The sequence below is a fragment of the Trichosurus vulpecula genome, chromosome 1 (genome assembly GCF_011100635.1).
Source record: "Trichosurus vulpecula isolate mTriVul1 chromosome 1, mTriVul1.pri, whole genome shotgun sequence".
Lineage (NCBI taxonomy): Eukaryota > Metazoa > Chordata > Mammalia > Diprotodontia > Phalangeridae > Trichosurus > Trichosurus vulpecula.
Window position 1 is genome coordinate 401283677 of NC_050573.1, and position 27772 is coordinate 401311448.

The 27772-nt window shown below is 39.5% G+C and overlaps 1 protein-coding gene across 1 annotated transcript in view; it reads left to right on the top strand.

Moving 5' to 3' along the window:
• Window positions 1-4940: 4940 nt before the first annotated feature.
• The window catches only part of SLC1A3 (solute carrier family 1 member 3), a 108882-nt gene continuing 86050 nt past the window's right edge, over window positions 4941-27772 (top strand). The window contains exons 1-3 of the mRNA XM_036740874.1: window positions 4941-5155; window positions 6656-6941; window positions 26822-26959. Of these exons, the coding sequence (XP_036596769.1) occupies window positions 6761-6941; window positions 26822-26959 (319 nt within the window). The 5' untranslated portion in view covers window positions 4941-5155; window positions 6656-6760. The remainder of the gene's footprint in view (window positions 5156-6655; window positions 6942-26821; window positions 26960-27772) is intronic.

Below are 27772 nucleotides of genomic sequence, written 5' to 3' on the forward strand. Positions count from 1 at the left end.
TAATTTTTAATCCCCAAACAAGACACCTCACCATACTTTTACAGAACACTAACAACCACATTGGTGTTCATTTGCTTTTCTGCCTTACTGTTTCCTAACTTTCAGTTTCCTATGTCTACCTCTCTAATCACTTCAAATGAAATGATGACTATGAAGAGTGTTCAGTATGCCAATCTTCCATTCCTTCAGATTTCTATGCGGAGAGAAAAATGTAGTAAATATTAAAGGTATGTCTCACTTATGAAGTCAAATAAATAGGTAGAAAAATACATTCTATCAGCAGGTTGCCCAAGACACATTTTTAGTATATCTTCCCTATGATGCTCCAAAGAAGGAATTGCCAGAACTCCTTTTGCCAGGACTGAAACCTTGTGACCAGCATGAACTTTGAACTTAAGTCTCTTTCCATCTCATTTTCTCATTAGATTTTATTGCATCTAACAAAACTTTCAGTGGTGAATTATTTCCCCTCTCAACAGTACCCCAGGCTCCCAAAAAGCCTCCTCAATAGAAAATACTGAAATTGTTTCTCAAAAGGCATTAGTGCTTAGGGAGAAAAGGGGCAACCAGTTACTCCCCATATCAATGTTAATCCAAGGGAGATACTTCAGCTTCTTCTCATTCCTGTCTAGGAAAGGAGAGCATTATGAGATGCCACTCAATTAAAACTTGGAGAGTACAGCAGGGACTTAGAGGTTATCTAGTTTAACTCCCTCATTTTTTCAACAAATTAAATCATTTATTCTCCATCTAAGTTTAAATCCTTTTTCCAGTGCCTCTTATTTTTCACATTTATTTTATTTTTAATTAGACACAAATAGGTATATAGTTGTAAAATTATTCTATACAAACTTCTATTTTTCTCTGTATGTAGATAGCATCTTTCTTCACATGTCCTTTGTAGTTAATTTGGATATTTATAAGAGTCAAAATTACTTACTTGCTCAATGTCATTATAATTAAATGCTACACTGTGTGGAAAAGCTAAGTAAAAGCTAGCGGAGTTCAGAGGAGTTTGATAGATAAAGGCAAGAGTGATTATGCCACAAGTTAAGAAGCTGTAAATTTTTTTCTCACTTTTATTAATATCCTTTGTTAGTGAATCATCTACATTTCCAATATTCCATCTACATTCCCCACCCCACCTCCAAGCATCCCTCATAACAAAGAACTAATGGGAGAGAGAAAAAAGGAGGAGGGGGGAAAGGAGGGAGGGAGGGAGAGAGAGAGAGAGAAAGAAAAAGAGAGAGAGAGAGAGAGAGAGAGATTCAGTAAATTCAGTGAAACTAACCTACACATCAACCACTTCATTGCATGAAGAGTTCCACAGAAACTACTACAAAGAAAAGAGGGAAGTATCCTTTTAAAACTCTTCTCTGGGACCATTTCTTTTCTTAAAACTCTTCTCTGGGACCATTTTTTTTAACCAGGATTTTTTTCATAATTTACCAGCATTCAGTTTGGATAGTTTTGTTTCTGGGTGCTGGGTGTGGAGTCAGGAAAGACTGCAGTACAATTCTGGCCTTGGACACTTGGACACTTAGTTGCGCGACACTAAGCAAGTCACTTAGCCCCTGTTTGCCTCAGTATCCTCACATGTAGGATGGAGGTAGTAACAGCACCTACCTCACAGGGTTGTAGTGAGTAAAGTATAGCACCTAGAATGTAATAAGCACTACTATAACGATTACTATTGTTATCATTATTATTATTGTTATTGTTTTCTTATAGTCAGTGTAAATAGTGTTTTCCTGATTCTTATTTAATTTTATATCAGTTCATAAAAGTATCTCCAAGCGGGTCTGTATTTTCATTGTATTCATTTCTTATAGTGCAGTGATATTCTACTAGATTTGTGAAGCATCTTCTTTATTTCCAGTTCTTTGCTACTGTATCCCTGAGGATTCTTATTCCAATTCCCATTCTCACAGGGTGCCAGACAGGGCTGTACTAGAGCCAGCTCTAACCGGCTTGTCAAAGCTTATTGTTAATTTTTTCTGTGTGTGTGTGAGCATTTACACCTCAGAAATTGTCAATCACTACAAATTGGGGTTTGATTTATTGTTTTATTGATATCTAGACTTTCAAAGTGTTAATAATGCAGAATAAACTTAAATGTATTTGCCTGCATTTTTTCCCTGAGAGCCTGAATGTTAAACATTTACTAGCACATCTCTGAATTGGTCTATAAACATTGCTTTGAGTATAGCAGGAGAGCAACAGAAGGCTCATCAAGTTAAGTCATCACCAGACTGGAGGCCTAGTGACTGGAGGCTAATAATAATGATATCAGTAATAGACACATACAGCACTTTGAGATTTGAAAAGTACATTCATTATCTCATTTGAGCCCCATAATACTCCTGGTACCAGAGAATATTACATCTCCCTCTCAGAATTCGAGGGGTATACTAAAGGGATAGGGAGGGCTTCCCTCCAAAATGATTAATTGAGAACCATTTTAGCCAACTAGCCTTATAGATTGTAGAAAGGAGTATTTACTAAGGAGAAAGAGGAGGAACAGTCGGTAGAAACCTCCTCTCCAAAAGCCTGTGACCCACTCTTCCACAAGTACATAGCGCAAAAAAGTAGGCTCAAGCTTGGAGAACCCATATGGCAAAGGTATATGCCACAGTTCCTGGCTGCTGGAAGTCTTTTTTCTGCCATTCATAAAGTGCTCAAGAGGTCCCCTTAGGCACAGTATGGTTTCTTTCCTGGGATCCTTATACAACCTATTGGTCCTTCTTGAAAAGTAGCAATGAAATTACAAGGGTAACATCTTTGCCCCTGAATTGGATTTAAGTGAGGCAGAGCTACACAAGGCCATCAGTCTCACTCTCTCCTCCAGGGTCATGAGAGTCTAGTGGCAAGACTTTGGCCTTTTTAACTTTTTTTTTTTTTTACCAGGTCTCAGTTTAAGCCCAATCTATTCTTGGCTCCCAAAGCAGGAACTAAATCAACTGACCCAGGAATGACACAAGGGCACAATGAGAACAGGGAAAGTCCAACATCCTCTGGACTTCTTGAAGCTCACAAGTTCATCTTCCAACCAAAGGGAAGGAGACCAAGGCCAAGACAGGGCCAAGGTTTCTCCTTTCCTCCACAGAAATTATTTTTTACTGGACCACAAGTCATTTGCTAGAGCTCTCTCATTCCATCTCTCTTGATGCTTTTATATAGGACCCAGAGGGCATAGGAAAATCCACTAACCAAGTAGAAGAGACTCACAATCATTTCATTTCATTCAATGGCTTTAAAGACTTTTCAAACTTATTCTATAGCCTATGATTGAGATTGAATTATCAGATGGGTATCTTATCGCTTACTTTAAGTGGAGTGGGTCAACTTGATTTGATTTACTTTTACACCACTAGGAAAAGTGCTACTATAAATATTTTCACATATGTGCTACCTCCTTGTGGTATCTGTCTAGCAGTGGGATTTTTTAGATCAGAGGATATTGAGTTTTTAATCACTTTCTTAGCATAATTCAGAAGTTTTATTGAACTGTAGCCAATATTTTACTTTATAGTATTTATAAAAGGGTAGACTAGGAAACAGGCCTCAGATTCAGGAAGCTTGTTTCAAGTTCTGCTTGTGACATGGACCAGTCGTTTGACCTTGGGCAAGTCATCTTGTGTGCCCCAGGTGACTTGTTAAGTTGAAGAGCAACCATTGATTGGTAGAGATAAAAGCAGTTGCCTCTCTGAGAGATGTCTCTATTAATGAAATCACACCTTGGAACCCTTTCTTCCCTTCAAAATCTCGATGTTTACAATCATTTGCCAATCTCTAATTTCTTGTTAAGAATGACTTGGTAATGGGTGAGGCCTTTCTCCTCTGCCATTTCTCCTAATTTGCCTGTAGAAAAAAGAATTGACACACTTTTGAGTCACCAGGCAAAAATGGGCCAGATTTCTTTCACAAGGTGACACTGAAATTTTTTGAACAACAAAAGATGATTACTGTGATTTGGCGCCCATACTTCCATTCTTATTTAACCGTTTTCTCGGCCCAACAGGTCATAAGCTTTGGGGGCGATTCATTCTTTAAAAAATGATTTGATTCCCAGCGCTCCTCCATTTTCCTTTTGATAAAAGTGAATTAGAACTGAAAGTTACATTCTCCATGTAATGAGGTTTGTTGAATTACTGAAAATAGTTTAGCATCTTTTCTCACTTGAGCCACTTAAGCCCCAAATTGCCTTTTGAAACCCAAAACTTCCTCCCAGGAAAAGCTGGCCTTTGCATTTGCATGCACTGCCCTTCGGTAAAGACTTACTTTTTTTTTTTTTTCCTGCATTAGAAGAGACTGAGGGCTTGTATTTCCCTCCCCTGCCGGCAGCATGTGGAGTGAGGGCAGCCAACGTGGGCTAGATTAGGTCTGTTATAATGGGCTTTTACCTATAGGCAAGTCTCATCTTGTTTTTGAGTAACTTTAGGCAAAGTTGAGAATCGGCGCAAGGCTTTTCCCCTTCTCCATACTTGGTCATATTCCAGGTCTTTCCGGAGTAATGTCAGGTTCCGTTCCCCAGCCTGGAAAAAGAGAGTCTTGCTCAACACGGTTGTTCCGCCTGGCAAAAGATCGTACGCTCTCGTACTTCTTTAAGAGAGAAACTGAGATGATGTTATGTAATTAAATTTCGTGTTCTAAAAGTCCGCTATGGAGCGTCTAATCATGAAGACTTGCAGTGTTCTCCGTGTGTGTGTGTGTGTGTGTGTGTGTGTGTGTGTGTGTGTGTTCAATTCTTCCTGCTCCTGATTTTGCATTTCCAATGAAAGTGAATTGACAAAGCGTGGAAATGGTCTAAAGAGAAAAAACAAAGCAGCAAGCCTACCCTTAGAGTGCCAAGGCTAATCAATATTCCAGAAACCCTGGGGTGCCCCCCCCGCCGCCGTAGTCTCCCCTCCTCTTCTTCGGTGTTTTCATTCTCTCCCCCCGCCACCTCCGCTACCCTAGCCCGGATCCCAATCTCCTCCCCTTTTCTTAAGTTGCCCTGATAGTAAGTTGCTGTTTCAGAGCAGAGCACATGCAGAGTGTCAGCGCTAGCCTGCCCCTCTCTCCCTGCATTTTGTTAGCAGCCGCTGTACCTGCTGGGGGATTTTACTTCGTCCCTTGCCTGCTGGGGCTCCAACCCACTGCGGAATCTGAAAAGGTAAGCTTAATACCTATAACTCTTGCCCGGTTTCGTTTTTCATCTTCTGGCTGTGCCAAAGTGTTTTGTTTTCCGGGGCAAAGGAGTTGGGAGAGTGAGCTAGCTAGCCATTTTGGTAGATAAAGTGCATGCTTAGTATTTGAACGTCCTTCCAATCGCTTATTCAGTGCGTTCCAATCGCCTCTCCCAGTCTGGATTTATCATTCAGACCAGGCTGGTGGCAGGTTGTGGCCAAAGATGTGGTAAGGGGACCAAGATGAGTTGATCAATTGTAAAGTTATTGAGAATAAGATTCTTGCTAAGTTAAAAAAAAATCTCTTCGCTTTCTTCTCCCCCTCACCCCACCCCCAAGCGACGCATTTATCTGGTACTTTTAGACATGGTCCGGCAAAGTCATCCTTCCTCGGTCCCCGAATATACTCACACCTGCAATCTTATTTAAAAATCCAAATTGCTGGATAGCTGTCTTTTCCATACTCATTTTTCCCTTCTGAAGAATCCCCCAATTTACATCCCCTTGGCTATATGCAGTATCATCCTCAGACATCCACAGATGCTTCCAATTCTGATTTTGATTCATCCTGGCAAGAATCTGCTATGAATAGGAAATATCATAGGGCAGTGACATGGAGCCCTGGGCTACCAGAATAACTGACTTCCACCTAGGAAAGAGGTTTTTGCTTAATTTTTTTTGAATGATCAGTACATGAATGGACCTAGAAACAATGATAATGTTTGGAATGAAAATTAGATTAACCTCCTCATAAAGTCCAAACAACAAAGAAAGGCATTTGGAAAGCCCCAAAACTAAACAAATCAATGATAAAATTTCCACATTGCTGTATTTTTATGCAATCAGAGAGAAATGCTACTCTCTAGCTGCTTGTTATAATAAGTGAAAATGAATTCTAGCCTCTGATACTTCACAGATGTGCTCAGAGTACTTTACACGTTTTTTTTTAATGGAAAAAAATAGTTACCCATATAAAACTGCCAAATCTATTTCTCTAGTATAACATGTATTCAATAAAGTGACATATCTCTCTCTCTCTCTCATTTATTAGTTGAAATAAAAATTCTGACTTTTTCTTAATTACAAAAAAAGTAAGTCGATATATTTAATCTATGTAGCAGAAAGACCATGACTTCTGCATATTTAAATCTTGTGGCATTTTATGTTGAACAACATACATTTGTAGCACGTTTACAAAATAAGTCTTCAAACATTTATCAAGCACCTCTTGTATATCATGGCAGGATGAGAAAGAAATAGAAAACAGTCCCTGCTAGCATCATCTAGATTTTCACACATGCACTCGAGCAAAGTATGCACAGTCTATTCTTGAAGCCTGGAACGGGAGAAGTACTGCTGCTTCTTAGCACTAGACTCTCTCCCACTCCAGACAATGTTGTGCAATATTATTTACAGACGGGCCAGTAGTAGCTCTGATTGATCATTCCTGGAGTGTCTGACGGAGTTCTGTGCCTCTTGTATTCCAGCTGCCCTGTCTGGTACTAAGGAAGAGAAGCACCTTGGGTTTCTCTGGAGAGGAGATTTGGCAGTTCCGATAAACGTTCATAGAAGACAGCACTCCCTGAAGCTCAATGACTAAAAGTAACGGAGAAGAGCCCCGGCTGGGGGGTAGGATGGAGCGGTTCCAGCAAGGAGTCCGAAAACGGACACTCTTGGCTAAGAAGAAAGTGCAGAGCATCACAAAGGAAGATGTTAAAAGTTATCTATTTCGGAATGCCTTTGTTCTTCTCACTGTCACCGCTGTCATTGTGGGTAAGTCATTGGATCCCAGAAGTGTATCTTGTTTCTCTAGGGCATCTGGCAGCCCAGGGAAGTTATCAGATGGGCTATTTGTGAGTGATTAGAAGGCTATCTTCAGTTTTCTTCTGGATTTGCAGACATTTATAACAGGACAGTTTGTTGGCCTGTTTGGGGTGATAATATGGTACACATGTGGGAATCTGGTGGACACATCATCAGATGCTTTGCAAAGCCATAGTTCATATGGAGAAAAGAAAATATTTCAGAAGCAAGTGAGTTATGTATGGCAAAGTGCTATGTAAACTATAAAAAGCTATGCTAATGCACAGAATTGTTATCATCATTATGATTATTCAGAATGAAACTACAACTATTAGACAGGAGCAATTTTTTAAAAAAGCAAACTGGATTCTGCCAAAATGCAACTACCATACAATGTCACTTCCACTTAAAGAACATGTGCAATTAGCCTGTCAAAAAGGAAAGATACAGGTCTCCGGTGTTAATTATAGGGTCATTGGTTGCTGAGGAAAAGCCAAATATCAAAGCGGAGCACCCAAAGGGCTGCAAAAGCTGAATGGAAAAAAATGCTTTTATTTTGTTGAATGCTTTCCCTTGCACACAGGGCTCTTTCATTCGCATCTTTGCAAAACTTTCTAGAAGCTTTTCTGTATTTCTAAACTTACGGAAACTTTTCAAGCTATTATCAATTCTGCACTGTTGGAAGCATGTGGATACTAATTTGTATTAATGAAATGTTATCATTTTGCTTGACTGAAGTTTTACAAAGTTTTCTTTTGTAACTTCTAAGAGGCATTAAGATCCTATTCAAAAAAGTCACTATCATATTTTCATATTTAGCATTTTTACTAGACCAGAATATAACCTTTAAATTAGCTGCTGTTTAAGAAAAGGAATGTCTCAATTTTCAATAACTTCCCACTAAATAATAATAAATGAATTTTTGCTAAAATGTCACTATGAAGAATTTCATCACAGTTGTGAACACAGGCTTAGCATTTGCCATGGTTTTAGGCCTATAGATAATTGGTAACTGGTCATCTATAAATTGGGGAAATCCAACAGATCATGAACACAAATAAAAATATACACCAAAAAAGTTGCTCTAGTTATAAAACGAAATGTAGGTGAAAGTCATTAGCCACCACAAAGATTTGAGCAAATAGACTTTGATAGTACTGGCTGTGGTGATAATTCTTAATTGTTTAATCCTTTGGTTGGTTGATCATAGGATTATAGATTTAGAGCTAGAAGGGTCCTTAGAAGATATCATGTCCAACCCTTTCATTTTACAGATGAGGAAATTGCAATCCGGAGTTGTTAAGGGACAACTAAATCAATGTCTGAAGTTCTATTCAAATTCAGGTCTTGAAGCCAGGTCCAAGTCCACGGTTCTATCAATTATGACATATTTTCATGAGTTTGGAGCTAGTCAAAGAAGAGAAATAGTACTGGGCCAGGGAATTGATAATTGGATCATAAGACTTTCCTTGGTAGCTTACTACATTGAAAGGAAGAAAAGTCTGAAAGTTTTTCCTATTTCATAGATATCTAATGGATTATATGAAATAGGATATGCTCAGCTTACTTTTTGCTACAAACCCCAATCTTAGACAGTCTAAACAATACTTGAGATCTTAGAGATGTTAGAGAAAGAGAAGAGAAGAGAAGAGAAGAGAAGAGAAGAGAAGAGAAGAGAAGAGAAGAGAAGAGAAGAGAAGAGAAGAGACGAGACGAGACGAAACGAGAAAGACTTTTCTAGGCTTCTTAATAGAGTCCCATTGTCAATGCTGGATACATTTATATAGTACCCACCACATCTAAAACTTGTACAGTGGCTCAGTAAATAACTATTATTTTTCTAAGCAGAGACTCTGTGACCTCTCTAGGAGTAAAGTCACTAAAGTGTCCTTTATGTATATTGTATAATAATTCAAGATCACTAGTATTTCTTGTTGGCCATTTTCTCTTAGGGAAGAAGTGGAGAAGCCCATTAAAAATGGAGCCTTCAGAGGGGTATTGTTTGTAGAATTGACTTGTTTGTGGGAAAGCCTGAATGAAGCAAAGTGATGAGGAGTCCAAAGAGAAAGCAGAATACTGTAGAAAGCTCCCAAGAAGTCAGTGAAAAGAACTAAGATCACTAATGAAAGGAAGAGGATGCCAGTATTTAAAGGCCCAGTTACCATATTGGCGCTCTGATCCTCTCATAGTGCAACTGACGTTGCCAGGGGTGCCTTTCCTAAGAGCTGTGGGAACTGAGCTGAGAAAGATAACTTGGCTTGAAGCCTGTTTCATTGCCTTTGCTGACAGACATCCAATGGTGGGGGTAACAACAAGAAGACATTAACAAAGAAGGAAAATAAAAGACCTTACTGACAGTCAGGGAGACCATTTGGACTCTGCATCAAGGATGTATATAGTCAAATGGACACGTCAATAAGTCACCAGGGCAAAAGGAAGAGCCTTCTCATTAGGTGTGCTTTCCACCAAGGCACTTGTATGGACAAAACCTACCCCTATCTTGTCACTGGGATGCATACTTACATTTACCAGCACCCCCACCACCCCAAGAAAGGGGGAAAGAACAAGCTGGGACATTGTGTTTTTTTTTACTTGATTTCTATCACATGGGAAGACATAAAGACAATGAGACAGGTGCCAGAAAAGAATGAAGCCAAAGAAGAGTTATTATCCCCAACTGAGGAGGCAAGTTCCAGTTAATATTTGTAATTTTTAAACATTCAGGATACTTTTAGTAAAAATTACTGAGGACGGAATGTCTTCTTGTTGGTTTTTTTGGTAGAAGGATTATGGAATTTAAAGTAGAGAAATACCTTAGAAATCATTATCTAATTCTCTCATTTTGCAGATGAAGAAACCAAGGTCCATACAGCTGAAGTGATTTTGCCATGGTTACACACATACTTAGTGAAAGGGCTGGGATCTGGACCCAGGTGCTTAGACTCCAAATCCTGTGCTGTAAATACACACTCAAAATGTACATTCCATCTATGAAGCTGGGGGTAGGGGGTGTATATAACTTTAATTTGTGCAGTGAGGAGCACAGTTGCTAAAAAAAAAAACAGTTCAGAACTATGACTGTTTCAGTGCTTTTTCCTCCATTAACCCAAGCCAGATTTTGGCCTGCCAATTTGACAAAATCTTTTATGGAAAGAAAGTCATCTACACTGTCTCCTAAATCTTCCATAGTCTAGGAGATGAAGCAATTTGTAATGGATAGTAGACTGACCTTGGAAGTAAAAAGACCTGGGTTCAAATCCTGCCTCAGGAAGGAACTTTGTGTGTGACAGCGGGCAAGTCAGGTAATCTCTTTCTGCCGCAGGCAATATTCTAAGGCTGACTACCTTATGGACCAATTACCAATCAGAATTTCTGGGAAGTGTTTTTCTCAGTAGGAGGTAGCACCTATGCCATGGATGAAAACAGGACCAGACCAAAAAAGAAAGAGAATAAAAAAGAAACCTATTCTACACATTATGAAACATGGCAGCAGCAGATAAAGAAACTAAGGACCAGGCTAAGCACTAAATAGCTTTGGTGAGATCTGTTGTCAGAACAGTGGGGCTTCAGGAGCTATTAAGTCATTTGTGTGCCCCCAAACAATCAATACAAGGGCATCATTGACTTCCATTCCTCCAGGAAGACTTTCCTTGTTTCAGAGGGATTTGAGTCTTGTAGAGATGGTCCTAGGAATAAGGCAAATTAACTTAAGGAGGAGATAAATCCTTTGTCTTACTAAAGATGTCTTTTGTGAATATAGAGAATTCTCAAACCCTAGGTAAATCTTTCATGAGATTGGCTGGAGTTATGGAGTGTGTTATTGTTTATCCTTCGTTGTCGAAGAGGACCATGATGCTATAACTTGCAAGTGAATTGGATTTAAGTTGGGCAGGGCTGTGCAAAGTCATCAGCCTTACTACCTCCTCCTGAGTCATCTGGGTCCAATGGCAAGATATAGACAAGGAAGACTGAAGATGCAACCCCCTTGGAGTTCGTATGGAGCATGGGGTAACCTTGGCTCAAGCACTGCTTAAATTATCAGCCCTGCTCAGGTACTTCACCAATGTAGAACAAATGCTAAGACCTTCAGCAAGTTTCCACAGAGACACTTTAGGAGAATGGACAAGTTAAAAAAGTCATAAAGAAGAATTGATGGGTTCTTGGGAAGAATAAGTGTCTTGACAAAATTTTTGGATCACAGATTTAGAGTCTGAAGGGGCTTTAAAAGCCATCTAGTCCAACTCCATCCCATCACAGATGGGCAAACTGAGGCACAGGGAGATTTAGCAACTTGCCTGGGGTCATGGTAATAATTCAATCAACAAGCATTTTATTAAGTGCCTATTAAATGTACTACTCAAGGCACTGTGAAAACAAAAGACAAAAATTAAATGGTTCTTACTATCCAGGAGCTTCAATTCTACTAAAGTAGATATATACATTTATAAGTATATGCAAATGAATATAAAGCAATGTAGTTCCCTGAGGAACCCAACTTATAACCATGGAGTACCTTATCCACTAGGATAACCAGGTTAGCTGTTTACAGGACTAACTTAAGGAGTCAACTTGCTGCCAAGGAGTGATAGATGATTTTAGAACCAGGAAGATAATTTCTCAAACTCTTTCCTCACAATATTTTAGTGTCTGTTAATTTTTTGTCTAGTGCACTTTCCACTATGGGTAAGATAAGACGGGGAGAAATTAGGCTGTACATCTCTGACCTCCTTTAGCCCTGCCTCACACTCATGGAGTAGTAGTGCTGAAACCTTGCTCCTTTTCTACTAGTAGGCTTATTTATACTCCTGATAGTGGCCCTTGATAGAAGACTTGTTGACTTGTCAAGCGATGAGGTTGACTTGTTGACTTCCCAACTGGCTCCAACCTACTTTTTCAGGTTATTACATATTACTTCCTTTCACACACTCTATAATCCAGACAATTTGGCCCTTTTTTTTGTCTTTTTCTTTACAGCCTGTCTCTGTTGGTAAACAACAATGTTCTAAAACTATGTTAAGCCCCCAAAGATACACAGAAAGGCAAAAACCCAGTCCCTGCTCTCAAGGAGCTCACATTCAAATGAGGCAAATGACACAAAAATAACTATGTACATTCAAGATATATACAGTGTAACTGGAGGGTGATCTTAATGGGAAGTGACTCCATGCCTTTTCACTGGTTGTTTATCATGCCTGGAATTCACTTCCTCTTCACCTCCACCTCTTAGAATCTCATTTCCTTGAAAACTCAGTTCAATTGTCTCTTTAAAAAAATGACTATCTTAGGAGGCTGAAGAAGCCACTTACAGGCCTGATCCTACTGCTGATTGGCAGGGGAACTTTGACCCTACTCCATTTCTACCTAGACTGATTCATTCCTCTATGGTGGCCTCCTGGTCCTGGGGGTTTGTCATGTTGGCCCCAGACATAGTGCAGACACTAAATCAGCTTAGATAATATTTGTAAAAAAATCTTTAGCATTGTAGATAATATTTGTAAGATTGTAGATAATATTTGTAAGAAGTGTTTAGCACAGTGCCTGGCACATAATAAATATATATATATATATATATATATGTATATATACATACATACATACACATACATATATATAATATATACACACGCATATGTGTGTATGTGTGTACATATATATGTATGTATAAATGCATTCCCTTTCCCCTAGGGGAACTCAGAACTCCCAAGCTCAAGCAGCCCACCAGTTTCAACCTCCTGTTAACAAGGATCACAAGTATGAGCCACCACACCTAGTGCTGTTTCCTATATGAGGCTGTGGCAAAAGACAAAGAACACACAGTTTAATGAGTGATACTATCCTACCATATTAAAAAAAAACTATATACTATAGAGACCTGGAAGACTTAGCATGATGCATAGTATGTAGTAGGTAATTATTAAGTATTTATTGGTTGATGGATTGATTGACAGGGCCGCAGCAGCATGGGATAACCTTGGCTCACCACAGCATTAGATGTTTAGCCTAAAGATTAAGGAAGAAATAGATTGTGTTTATTTTTAGAACTAGCAATTTGGGGATGGTGCCTGGACATCCCAAAACTGGAGGTAGAGGGTGTGAGAACATGGTAAAGCAAGGGGGGCGGTGGAAGGAGTCTAGGGCTTGGAGTCAAGGGAGCTGGGTTCTAGTCATATGTCTACCATTTAGTAGCTACATGAGCTTGGGCAGGTCATTTTATCTCTTTATACTTCTGTTTCTTCAGCTGCCAAATGAAAGAATTAATTTAAATGATCTCTAAATTCCCTTTTAATATCTGACATTCTGTGTGTGAGAAGCCCTGGTGCTCTCCAGCACAACAATCTGGGCTCACTGCTTTGGAGCTCTCCATGGTTGTAAGTGTGCATTCAACATAATGCCCACCTCTTCTATCAAGAGCCACTATCAGAGGTACAAATAAGTCTACTAGAAGAAAAGCAATGAGGCTTCAGCACTACCACTCCATGAATGTGAGACAGGGCTAAAGGAGGTCGGAGATGTACAGCCTGATTTCTCCCAGTCTTATCTTACCCATAGTGGAAACAGCACTAGGCAAAAAATCCAAGATTCTGGGTCTGGCCCCAACTTTGCCACCAATGACCTGTGTGACCATGGGCATATCACTTAACCTCTCTGAACTTCAGTATCCTCTCCTCATAAAACAATGGGGTTGGACTAGATGACCTCCAAAGAAGGTCTCTTATGATTTTATGATCTCTAGGTTTCCCTGTTTTGTTTTTTAATCTATTAAATGGAGGGATTGGAATGAACAATCTTTAAGGTCTCTTCCACCTCTAACATTCCACCAGCCTAAGCAACGTTTGTCCCCTAGTAGCATGCCTGCAGGTCATTAGGGTATATAACTGTTAGCTGTCTCTTTCATCTCATAGGACACCTGTGAACTTGCCAAGGCTAGCCATTTATCTACCCCTGCCTCCCCAACTATAACACACATACACACATACACACATACACACACACCACCACCACCACTACCACCACCATTCATCCTCCATTCTCTCCTCACCACCTCCATCTTCCAGAGCAAAATGAATAAGAGGGAAATGAAGAGATGAAAGATGCTCAAAAATGCAAACACCCAACATAAGCATAAGCGCTGAATAGGATTCTGTCTGAAAATAGGAAGGTAGACAGTAACTGTGGAACTTTCTAAAGTTTACCAAGTACTTTCCTCCACAACAATCTGGTGAGGTAGGCATCACAATTATGGTTATTATTGCCATTTCGCCGATGAAGAAATTGAGGCTCAGAAGGAGAAAGTGAATTGCCCGTTGTGATATAGGCAGTGTCCAAAGAATTCTCAGCCAAGGCTACTGGCTCTAGGCCTAGCGTGCTTTACATTCGATCTCCACCTCACTGCTTCTCATATTGACCTCCTGAGTGTGGTTCTAGCCCATTATTGTCTCTGTGGAAGTAAAACATCACAATACATAAGTGCATTTGGTGGGGGGGTGGGGAACACCTGACTGTATCTTGACAAGTTGGTCATTTCTCCTCCTTCTGCCCCTCCCCACCTCATAGTTCCCATTGACTCTAAGTCTCTCCCAAATCAGAGCCCAGTTTGGAGTTTACCATCTAAGCTGAGCCCCTTCCCTCTCTCACCTAAACCCTATACCCTATGACAACTAGATCCCTGCTATTACTGAGTTATTTTATTCCTTTTTTGCTTTATTCATGATTTGAGTAAGAAAAGCTTAGATTCAAACCCTGCCATGGATGCTTATTGGTTTGTGACTTTGTACAAGTTACCTAGCCTCTCTGAGGCTTAGTTGCATCATGTGTAACATGAGGATAATAATACCTGAGATGCCTATTTAACAGGGTTCTTGTGAAATGAGATAATCATAAAACGCTTTGCAAACTTTAAAGTGCTCTAGGACCATCAGCTTTTATTCTTATTGCTATTATTCAGGCCAATCCAGCCACTCTCTCTGTTAGCATAAATTCATATTCCTCCTTATTTCTACCCCCACCTCTCCATAATTTCTTATCTTTAGGAATGAAACTGGGATTATTTCAGCTGGGTTTTTTTTCAGTGACATCTAACTCTCAGTGACCCTTTTTGGGGTTTTCTTGGCAAAGATACTGGAGTGGTTTGTCATTTCCTTCTCCAGCTCATTTGACAGATGAGGAAACTGAGGCAAACAGGGTTAAGTGACTTGCCCAGCATCACACAGCTAGTAAGTGATGCCAGATTTGAACTTAGGAAGAAGAGTCTTCTCAGCTCCAGGCTAGGCAATCTATTTGATGTTCCACCTAAGACAGTAGATATAAATTAAAATTTCCTATGTGCACCATGAGATGAAGGAGGATACAAATGCCTAATGTGTGTTAAATGGAGTGAGAATTAGGAGCTGAAAACCCTCTTCTCCAAGGGATACATTCCAGGGGACTACAGTATTTGGCACATATCAAATGCTAGAGTGGGCTCATTTATTTTAGTCAATATGACAGCTCGGTGAACTCTATCAATATCATTATATGGCAGGAGAGGAAGGAGACGTGGTATACATAAGGCTGTACGCATGTATAAACGTTGTGCTCACATTTAATCAGAATTTAGGAATTCTCTGTCAAGCTACAGACCTTGCCCCAGCTTTATTGTTGAAGGTTAAGTCTCCATCCCCGTGGATATTACAACTCTAGGAGGATATACCCATTTTAAGACTTAAAATATTAGAGAGGAGGGAAGGCTTAGGTAAGGAAGCTGGGCCCCAGCTTAAGAAGCTTACGTAAGTCCTAGATTTAGGCCCTAGTGAAAAAAAGGAAAAAAGGATGGAAGGAAGGAAGGAAATAAATTTAAAGGTTATGCCTTTGTTTTGTTTCCAGATTCATGATAGACATTTGAAAATTAACTTAGTTTTTGAAAGAAAGCTAAAGAGTTTTGAATTTAATGACAGGGCCTAAACCTAAACTTCAGATGTTCAGAAGAAACCTCTTCTTGCCAACCTGCTTAGACCTGGCTAAAAGTATGCTTCTGCACCGTGGAGAGTAGAGAGCAATTTATTAGTGCCAGGCCAAGAGTAATGGCTATTTGGGTCTAACCTGAGTACCTATAGGGATGTAGCTATCTTTCTCCAACTATATATGGACAGTCCTCATTTTTAGATGAGTTATGTTCCTAGAATTCTGTCTTGAGGTTAAAATTGTGACACATGAGCTTTTACCTTCCTCTATACAGACCTTAGTGGAAACCAGTTCATGTGTGGGCAAAGATGGAAAGTGAAGCATTGACCTTTATTATATAGTGTACAAAGAACAGGGTGGGGAGTTAGGGAGTGATGAAAAGTGAAGACTGCTTATAATCAGTCTTTCTTTGTTTACAGAATTGATTTTTTTTAGGTAAAAGAAAAAACAGTTTCCACATAATGGAAAGCAGAGGGTGAGATTCAGTCTAGCTAAACAAAGAGTAAGAGTACAACTTTAGCCACATAGCTGAGCATTGATTGCTATATTAAAGTAGTTTTTAGAGGCTTTAAATAAATTTATCAAGAGATATATAAACATGATCTTTTTCAAAATCAATACACAAGCGCTACCGGTGTTTGATTAAAACAAAGAGGGAATCAAAGTATAGAAGAGTTTATATTTTTCACATTCTGTCTCCCTTCCCCAGAAAGAGTCAAAAGGATTTTTCAGCTTAAAAGGGGTGCATTTCTCACCAAGGCTGATTCTGCTTGCCACATGCCAAGCTGCTGGTTTCATGAAGTCAATTTTTGCAACGCTAATGGAGAATCCATCAGCATAGGCTGATATCCTAGGAAGGGACATGCATTTAGCGGAGAAGATGTAGGAATCAATGGATATAAATAGGCAAGAGGAAAGACTGTGGCCTTTGGGGGAAAAAAAGTGTAATTCTGCTGAGTCCAGTGAAATTGACTAGATCCGTAGAAGAATATTAGAATGGGCTGACTTGAAGTTCCAGAATAGAAAGAAAGAAAGAAAAATAGACTGATGAACAAGGATTTTAGAAAAGAATTACATTATGAAAGTTCTACTCTCTTCTTACTTCAAAATTAAGGATGTGTTTTAAATGAGAGGCTAAAATAACACTAATAAGGAATTTCTGTATATTTTTAAATATAATAACCAAAAACACATCTATATAATGCTTTAACATTTTAAAAGTACTTCACATAATCTCTGACTTTTCAAATAATTTTCTTCCATATTGTCTCAGTTTGTTCTCCCTAAAAAAATAACCGAGACAAGCGTGACAAATATTTTTATTTTATAGTCATTATTGTTACTATGACTGCTACTACTATTAAAGATCACCGGCAAAAGGTGAGACACAAGCGGATTATACAGGACTTTATATTTTATTCCCCACAATGTGTATGTTGGGTGGGGGGAGGGCGATAAGAATTTATATAGCACCTACTATGCACCAGACACTGTGCTAAGTGCTTTTACAAATATTATCTCATTTGATCCTCACAACAACGCTGAGAGGTAAATGCTATTATTATCCCCACTTTACACTTAAGGAAACTGAGACAGAGATTATGTAACTTTCCCAGGACCACACAACTAATAAGTATCTGAGACTGGCTTTGATCTCAGATCTTCCTGACTCCAAGTCCACACTAAGGTAGTACACAGAAGCATACTGACCCCAAACTATAGGTCATTTCCCTGGACAAAAATTACTCTAAGTTAAAGGCACTCTGTTGGTCCACAATCCTAAAGCTATATAGTTCATGAGCTCCCACCAATGTGTTCACCTTTCAGTAGTCAGCCAGATGATACAATTAGCTCAAGTCAAAAGCATTTATTGAAATGGCATGATAATAAAAAAAACAATAACATTTCCCCCCTTTTACTTAGGGTATACTCTTTCACATATAAATTAGCTTGCAGAGCAGACACAAAGGTCACAAATGGGGGAGGCAGCATGGTGCAGTAGAAGGAGCACTAGTTCTGTTGTCAAAGGTTAAATGTCAAAGGATCCAAATCCTACCTCTAACACTTGGTATCTTTGTGACCTTGGGCAAGTCATCCGACCTTTCTGGGTCTCAGTTTCCTCCTCTATAAAATGAGGAAGTTGGACTATATAACATTTGAGTCCCCTTCCAGTTTCAGATACATGATCCTAGTATTAAGGGTCACTAAAAAAAAGGTCTGGAGTTTTCTACTTCATACTCTTAGAATAAGATATTTTATCACAAAAAGAATGAGTTTAACTCTCATTTTCTTCTCCTCCTCCTTCTCCTTCTCTTTCTTCTTCTCCTCCTTCTTTGTTGAAAGCATAAAAGTGGTAATGGGTGAGGCATTTGTCAGAATTACAAACATTTGGTGCTAAGCATACCATTCCATATACCTCATATAGGATTAAGATCCAAGACGGATGCATCACCTTTTTCTAGAAAGTTTGCCTCAGAGTTACCCAGGCCTGAATTTCAGGTTCCAGGGGCTGTGTTAGAAATACTACTTACTGAAAATCACTAAAGAACTCTAGGGCCAGAACCAGGAAGCAGTAATAGGCAAGGCATGAGATGGTTGGATCCATAGCTAGAGAACGGGAATCCAAGGAGCAGCTAGGCAGTGCAGTGAGTAGAGCACCAGCCCTGGAGTCGGGAGGACCTGAGTTCAAATCCAGCCTCAGACACTTGATTCTTACTAGCTGTGTGACCTTGGGCAAGTCACTTAACCCCAATTGCCCTGCCGTACCCCCTCCAAAAAAAAACAAAAGAGAATGGGGATCCATGGAGAATGAGAAACCTAGAACAGGACACCAGATCTCCATATCCAGGAAGGCCATTTTGTTTGCTTCTTTGTTCAGAGACGGCAAAATACGTGAGGAAACCGGTAGAGAACTTGAAATATTTCCTTGACAATGGCTTCCATTCCTTTGACATTCAAGGACTGGGCCTTACTGTACCATTAAGACTTTCCAGCAACATTTCTGTCAAGGTGACAGGAAGGAGACAAGTTCAAATCTGGGATCAAAAGCAAAGTTTCACTTCCTTTTTCCAAATTCCACCATCTTCTCTTTCACTTACTATGAAAGAATGTTACCATGTTATATCAGCCATTTTTGAGTAAAGTCTTGAGGAGCCGTGTAGTTTGACGTGATGTAAAGAAAAAGCAAAATTTATGCCTCCACTCTAGAAAAGATTGTGCTATATGGCAGCTTTTGAGGTCCCTTCTAGCTTAAGACCTATAATCATACTAGTAAAGGTTAATAGCAGAATAAACAGAAAAATAAATGTAATACAGTTCTTGACATGCTATTTTAGAACAAGAGGCTTTATTAAAAAAAAGGAACCAGATTCATTTTTCTTCCTTATTGGAAGTAGTAAAAATGGTAATAAGTTTGGCATTCTTAAGAATTACAAAATTTTTTGCTGAGCACAGTTCTTGTAAATGTGAGCGCCAGGTTCTACAGAACCTGTGGGAATGGTTGAGTAAACCACCCAGAGAAATATTTTTTTTCCTTCTTTCTGTTTTTCATCCTCAAACAATGTTCCATCCTCAATTTGATCAAATCAGCAACTCTAGCTTTTGCTGGTTAGGGACTTAATTGTCTTCTGGTCAATTTGGGATGTTGGTCCTATGTGGAAGAGATTGTGTGTCTCATCTTGGGTGGGCTAAACCATCTGGTAGCTTTCTTGTGGACCAGGATGTTATTGTCGAAAGGGTAAGGCCTGTCTACTGAGGTCAAGATGATTATTATTTTTAGATTCCCTTTTGGCATCTGGGTTCCTGTCTGCCCCCCACTCCTTCTTGGAGAAGGCTGCCTTTTGAAGATTCATGCTTCATGCTCTAATTTGTTGATGATAGAGGTGGTATAGTAGAAGATGTTGTAAGAGAGACATTAATAATTCATTCTTCCATTCATTAGTTCATTCATCCATCCATTCACTCATTCAACATTTATTTCCAAACTCCAGAACTGACAAAATACCCGAGTCCAAATTCTATTTCAAAATGATGTATCCTTTTTTTTTTTCTATCCAACTAAAAATTTTAATAGGAACATAAGTTTTGAGCTAGAAGGGAGTAGTGCACCCCTGGCTGCAGGGATGCGCAATGCATCCTGTCATTGTACATATGAAGAAACTAAAGCCTCGAGAGGTCAGGTGATTTGACTAAGATGACGGGATAATAAGTGGCAGAGCAGGTATTTAAACCCAGGCCCTCCAACTCCAAATCAAGCATGTTTTCCACTCTACTACAATGCCTCCTAGTTGATTAAATGGGAGAAAGCCAGTTTTGCAAAATGGACCAAAGTACAGCAATGTCCTTTCAGTTTTAACCTTTTATAGAAATACACTTGTCCTTACAATGACCATTCTTGAGCTGCCCTTTCTGTTGACCTGCTGTGTCCGCTTGATTTTAGCTTAGAAATTGAGATGATATTTAATCTTCCAATGACATGTTTGTTGTTTGAACTCGCTAGGGAGTTCTGGGGCGCACTGTTCAAAGGCTCCCTTTTTGAACTTTCAATGCAAATGAAGGAGAAATTACTCAAATCAAGTGCAACTTTGCTCATACAGTCTCACGTTGGCAATACTCATCTCTTTTCCTTTAGTCCCAAATGTAATGTCTGCACAGAGGCAGGGATATCAAACCTCATTAGAAGTCATTCTTTTTGTAATTATAATTTTCTTTTGTTCGTAGTGTAAATCAGCAGACGATCTGTCCAGGGACAATGAAACTCTATTCATTAGCTCTGTGTCACGTTATTCATGTTAACTTTACCCTGAGCGAAATCAGTTCCCATAAACAGTAATTCTGTCTTGCAGACAAGGAATTGGCCAGACCCTGTTGTAAAGCAAGGCACCTAGGAACCCCTCTGTGCCCTGTCATGCCAGTGAGGAGGGGGTGTTTAGACTGTGGGAACATGTTTCAGGGGAAGCTTTTTTCATTACTGGGTTAGAATGCAATCAGAAACCTGAACCACTCACCAAAAAAGCAATCCGTCTCTGTATTCAGAACATTTCCTCTAGATTAGTTTCTGATCACTGACCTTGAAAGTTGTCTCACCTTTTAATTCTGCAGAGCAGAATTAATTCTGTTAGAGCAGAGGGCTGGGTTTAAAGAACACCACACCCCTCTTGTAGGGAAGTGAGAGTGAGAAGGGTAAATTTGAAAGCTAGATAGATATGCACTTTATTTTGAGCAAAAGCCAATTAAATCTTCCCCTAAGTTTTATATTTAGTTTGACTAGTCTCAACTGGGTCCAAGAGTGGGGGGGGGGGGATATTCCATAATAAATTAGAAATTTGTAAGCAAGAGAAACAGGATATTTATAGGCCCATTTTCAATAATTGTATCATAATACCCTGTGCCTGAGCATTCCTGGACACTGAAGAATAGTCATTTAAGTACTATCAATAAACCTACAATACAGAATATTTACATTTAAATGTGTATTCATCATAACTTTTCATCATAACTTCCAAAGAGCCTTGATTTCATTGCTCTGGGCATTCCCTCTTCTGAAGGAGTTATAACACTTTCATGCCTTAAAAGATAATTTAATGTCCCGATTTAAAAAAAAAACCCAACTCAAATCAAATAACAGATAATCTTCTGGTGATAACCCTACCTGTACTTAGCTATGAAGATTTAGGACAGGGGTGGGGAATCTGTGGCCCTCTAGGTCCTCAAATGAGGCCCTTTGACCGAATCCAAACTTCACGGAACAAAGGGATTTGTTTGTTCTGTGAAGTTTTCGGATTCGGTCAAAGGGCTGTACGTGTTCTGTGAAGTTTGGATTCAATCAAAGGGCTGTACTTGAGGACCTAGAGGGGAACATGTGGCCTCAAAGGTGCAGATTTCCCACACTTGTTTTAGGATATAGACACATAGTTAGCCGGTCTCATGGTCTTTCCAGCTCGGACGCTATCAGAGATCAGAGATTACACTCAGCTAATATAGCCTTTAAGACCCCAGGCTCCCCTCCCTGCCACAATGTAGCATCAAAAGAGTACTTTACTGTAGGAATATACACAGATAAATACATAAATGTGTGTGTGTGTGTGTATTTCAAGTTGGGGGGAGAGGAAACAGACAGATAGACAAATAGATCCTTCCATATATAACATACAGGCATATGTGGAAATTAATTGATTCAGTGGTTAGAGTAATCCAATTTTCAGGACACTTGGATTTCAGACCCAAATCTTGATACTCACTACCGTATAATCCTAAGCAAATCCCTTAACTTCCCTGAACCTCTGTTTCCTTATCTCTAAAAGGGGCATCATAATATATTTCCCACATGGCTCATAAGGTTATTCTAGGACAAACAATTTATAAACCATATATTCTATAGAAATTTGAATTCTTAATACTATATTATTATACAAAGCATGGCATGATGTATAGAGAGCCAGCCTTGGAGTCAGGAAGACCTGAGTTCAAATCTTTTGACCTCTGATACCTGTTGGCTATGTGACAGAGTGTGACCCTAAGCAAATCATTTAATCTCTTAGGCCCCAGGCCACTCTCTTAGCCTTGAAGTTGTAAGGCAGGTGCTAATCCACATTTGTGGTAGGAGTTTATTCACTGGGCATTTCCTATATCAATGAAATCAAAGGGAGTATCATGTATATATGTGTCTGTGTAGACACACACAAATCAAGTAACACTAAAAACTATAACAGTTCTAAACAGTGCCCTGGTTCTAATAGCTGAAGTTTCAGGTGGTCAACCAAGGCCTAAAAGTCATTCTTTTTTTTTAATAGAATTTTTTTAAATTTAGTATTTTTATTTTTTCCCCAATTACACATAAAAACAAATTAAAAGTCATTCTTAATCTTCTGTTGTGCCGATTCTCAGACACCTCCAGCATATACACCTCTAGCAACCAAGCAGACACTTAGAGTTGCAGCAGATATTGGAAAGCCAGGGATTCTGCTTCTCCTGGTGCCTGGATCTAATCAGAAAAATAAAATAATTTTATTATAGCTCACATTTGAATAGCAGGTTATGTTTACACAGTGTTTTCTTCATAACCAATCAGTCAATAAACATGCAAACAAATATATACAAAGCAAGCTATATACAGGATAAACTGAAAATAACTAGTAGAGGGAGGACACTAGAATTAAGAGGGGTTGAGGAAGTCTCCAGGAAAACTTGGGATTTTAGTTGGGACTTAAAGGAAGCCAACAAAGTCAGTTGGCAGAATTGAGGAGGGAGAGCATTCCAGACAGCCAGAAAAAAATGCCCAGAGCCCAGAGATAATGTCATGTTCATGGAATATCCAGGGGCCAGTGTCACTGGATCAAAAACCAGTGAGTTTGGTGGTGCAAGCATGATTCTCCCTACTTTACCCATGAGGAAACCACAGGAGGGCAAGTGGAGAAGGGCCAGAACAGAGCTCCAGGGGTTTTATCTGCCTTGTCTTGCAGGAGCTCAAGAAGCAGAATTTTATATGGTTTCACTCACCTTCTATTCCCTCTGACTCAAGAACACACAGCTTCAGGCTCATTACCTCAGAGGCCATACCTGAATAAGAATTCCTACTCCAACATCCAACAAGTAATACTCATCCATCCTTCACATCAGTTTGTTCAGTGACAGAACTCCTAATGTCCTGAGGCAGCCTGTACATCTTCTGGACAATTCTCATTGTTAGGTAGATATTCCTTCCATCAAACCTAAATCTTCTTCTATATAATATTTCCCTAGATAGGTAGTGCAGTGGGTGTGGAGTCAGTAAGACCTGAGTTCAGATCATGTCTCTGAACACTTACTAGCTTTGTGACTCTGGGCAAGCCGCCTAACCTATTTGTCTCAACTTCCTCAACTCTAAAATCAGGCTAATAACAGCCCCTACTTTGAAAGGTTATTGTGTGGATCAAATGAGATAATATTTATAAAGTGCCTGGCACATAATAGGCACTATATAAATTTTTTATTCCCTTCTCTTCCCCTCTTTCCTCCCCTTTCCCCCACTCCTTCTAGTTTTATGAGAAACTGATAAGGAACAGACTTCCAGGTGTGGCTGCTCTGCTTACCTCGATGACTTTCCTCCTCTCACAAAATGTGTTACCTGAATTTTTTTCATTTCACCTTATTCCTCAAGAAAGAGTAAACAGCAGGACTTTGTGTGGTTTCACCTTCTTCCACCTGATAATCCAACAATTAGAGGTTAAGTTGGGTTACAGAATAGTCCCTTTAGAAATACAAATACTCTTGGAAGGTTAAGGAGTTGTCATTCACAAACAATTAAGTCAGACAACTTTATTCTAACTTTTGCCTAAGAGCATCTAGACCAAGGGAAAAAAGGGATTTTGATTGGGGGTGGGGAGGCCAAAGGGAGTACATGTAGGTAAGTTTGAAGCATGGGCACCTGGGGCTAGGGCAGGCTTGGGGGATGCTGGGGTGGGAGGCTTGGGTCAGCATGAGGGTTATGGGGACCTGGGGGCCTGATAAGGAGGGGCACCAGAAGGTGGGGGAGGGTGCAGATAAGGAGGTGGGAAAATGTCAAGGACAAACTTCACTTATTTCAAAATTTTGCCTAGGGCCAGCCCTGCATCCTGGAAAGGGGGACGAAATTCTTCCTCCTCCTCTTCCCTCCTGCTCACAGGACCCAGAACTCAGGCTAGTACTAATGGGACTATAGTTCTACTATATTATGGGTTAAATAGGCTTTTTCGGGTTGGCCTGGGAATTTAATGACCTTTTAGAACATTGTTCTTATGGGGGAATGTGTTCTGAGTTCCAAACAAGCAATTTACAAGGTAAGCTTTTGGAATACATCCTATCAGTAATCTGCAGGTCTGCCTGAGTTCTTAAATCACTATTTATTTGTTTACTGCTTAGGCTTCCTGGTATTCTAAAAGATCCCAGCCCCAAATGACACAGCTATTTTGTTGAATATGCTTAGTGAACATTTCAATTGCAATTGATTTTCAAAATACTAAGTGTTTAAGTATATTTTTAAAAAAATAAGTAATAAACATTATTATCATTAATAACTATAACATAATAATAATATCTGAGAAAGGCTGCATGGCATACTGGAAACACAGCTTCAAAGGCCAAAAGGTCAAGGTTGAAATCTCAAAGTACATACTAGCTTTTTGACCCTGGGCAAGTCACCTAAACCTTTCAGTGCCCTAGACAGCTCTCTAAGATCATAATTTTCAGAACAGTTGCTGGTCTGCCTTTAGCAGGGGAAGTTTCTTCACCAGGAGCTTTCTATGTGCTTGAGATCACAGGTCAGGACAAATGACACCAGACATTTATATAGCATTGTAAAGTTTGCAAACCACAGATCAACTAAGTGACTTGTCCAAGGTCAAAATTTAAAAGACATATATGTATATATATATATATATATATATATATATATATATATATATATATATATATATATATATATATATATATTGTTAGAAAAATGTTGATCTATGCAATTTGCCATAGGTAGGCAATACAGACCTAGACATCCATTGCAAGCCCACTGTTTGCATCTGACTGATTTATCTTGTGATTTAGAAGGCTGGTTCTCTAATGATGCGGGCTCAGACTATGCCCCAGTATGCCTCTACATAATGTAATCACATAGTGAATGTTACAGTAAACAGCCAAGAGATTAGTATACGATACATAGACATAGACACAGATAGATGCAGACACAGATAAAGATATACAGATATAGATATAGATAAAGAACACAAAGTTTAGGATCATTAGAGATACAGGCATCATTACAGAATAGTGTAGTGATTGGCTCTGAAGAATGCTTTGGAAATATAATGCCTAGTTCCTTCCATAGGGAGAGGAATCCATTTCTACCTGACTCCTAGTTATAGGAATTGTCAAAGTGCCTTACCAAAGCTGGAGAAGCTGCCAGCTTCTTGGAACTACCACATTGCAGGATATATTCTAATGACATTCACTGAAGTGGCCAAACTGCCTCTCCCACAGATTACCTATAGAGAAAGGGGGTGGGGTGGGGGTGGGGGACAATACAGATAGCCTGAATTGAAATCAGCTGTGTCCAATAAATAGAGGCATAAAAGTTTTGAAAATTTTGAAGCTGTCATGGGAAATCATTTTTATCTTGAAGTGAAAAATATGGGGAGAAATGCAAAAATCTAAATAATTATTTAGTACCATTTACCAAAGTGAAGTCAACTTATTAGTTTAGGAATACACAAATGTATTATGCATGACTTGATTTACTCATAAAATTATCTTGTCTGTTACATTTAGAGTTGTGAAGGATGGAAAGGGAAAAAAAAGAAACAAAAATTCAGAGAAAACTAGTTTTTTCCTGTTATTGTTTTTCTTCCATCCTCTGCCCCTAGACCCTCAGGTCTTTATGAGAAACAAACTTATGCCACAAAGTTGCTGAAGTGGTGTCAAATGAGATTTACAAAATATGAAGTGAGCACAAATTAAAATTTGCTTTTATAATTGGTATTAGAAGACAGGATTAACAACTGTACATGCTATACAGTAGCTGTGTGACAGCAGGTCCCCCGCCCCATACAGTTATGTTTATATTGATATAATTTGACCTGGGGCATATCCACATCTGAGAAATGTTGAACCATGTCGGAATGCTGTCCCACAGTATAAAAATTAAGCTAAAGTTATTTGAATTTAATAAAGCAGAGAACGTGAAACTCGAAAGGATAAGCAAGTCTTTTCAAAACAGTGACGTCAAAGATGTGCATACCCCCTTGCTCCCAGAGCAGCGCAAATATTTGCCTCCTAAATAAATTTTCTTGTGTCAGACATATGGCAAACACCAGCCTAACATTTGCTCCTTTTCGAACAGTCTTGATTTTGTTTCAGAAAAGACTCAGTTTTTTTCTTCTTTTTTTACCCCTCCTTTTCCTCAGGTACAATCCTTGGATTTACTCTCCGGCCGTACAAAATGAGCTACCGGGAGGTTAAGTACTTCTCCTTCCCAGGAGAACTATTAATGAGGATGTTACAGATGTTGGTGTTACCGCTCATCGTCTCCAGCTTAGTCACAGGTACCAAAGTCAATTTTGCTTTGCTTCTTCGGAGCGTTTATCACGATAAATTGTAAAAGTGAAAAAAAGCCCCTCGGTTTTGACTGGATGCATGTTCCAGTCTAGAATGAAAAGTTCCCTTCAAAATGGTGGCAGGGAGGTTTTTTGTTTTGTTTTTTTTAGTAATGCATGAGTGATCACGCTTCTCCCATTTGACCAATCACAAAGAGAAACGGATTTTAAATAGCCAATTAATCTTCTTTGTCTTCAGTATGAAAGAGGTACCCTTCTGAAAACACGTTCTCTACCGAGTACAACAGGTCTGTTTTCTCACCCTCTTATCCCACCCAGATAACATCTGGTTGGACAGCCTATTAGCTATTGATGCAAGAATGCTTGTTCTAAGAACCGCCGAGACTTGAACTGCGGCCTCCGTGGAAGCCTCACCACGAGGTAATGCCCACGACACACCCACAAGACTCTGCTGCCACCAGCAATGTATCTTTCTGACCTCCCTGCATGATTTCGTTTCCTTCTCCAGTTATACTCCTCACCTCCCCCCCCCAAACCTTTTCAACAGAGGGGTGAACGGGGAGGGGGTGGGGAGACTTTGCCCGTGTGGAACCCTATAAAATGTCAAGGTTAATTTCACCTCCTGAACTGTGGAATTCCAGAGTAGAAACTAGCACGATAGAATTATGTCCTTCTGAGAGAGAAGGAGAGAGAAGAGAAAAGAGATAGTGTGTGTGCGCCTGGGAGAGAGGCCACATGTAACTCCTGACCTGGTTGCTGTTGAAAGCCTATTTGCATGCTCGCTCCTGATTGGTGCACACC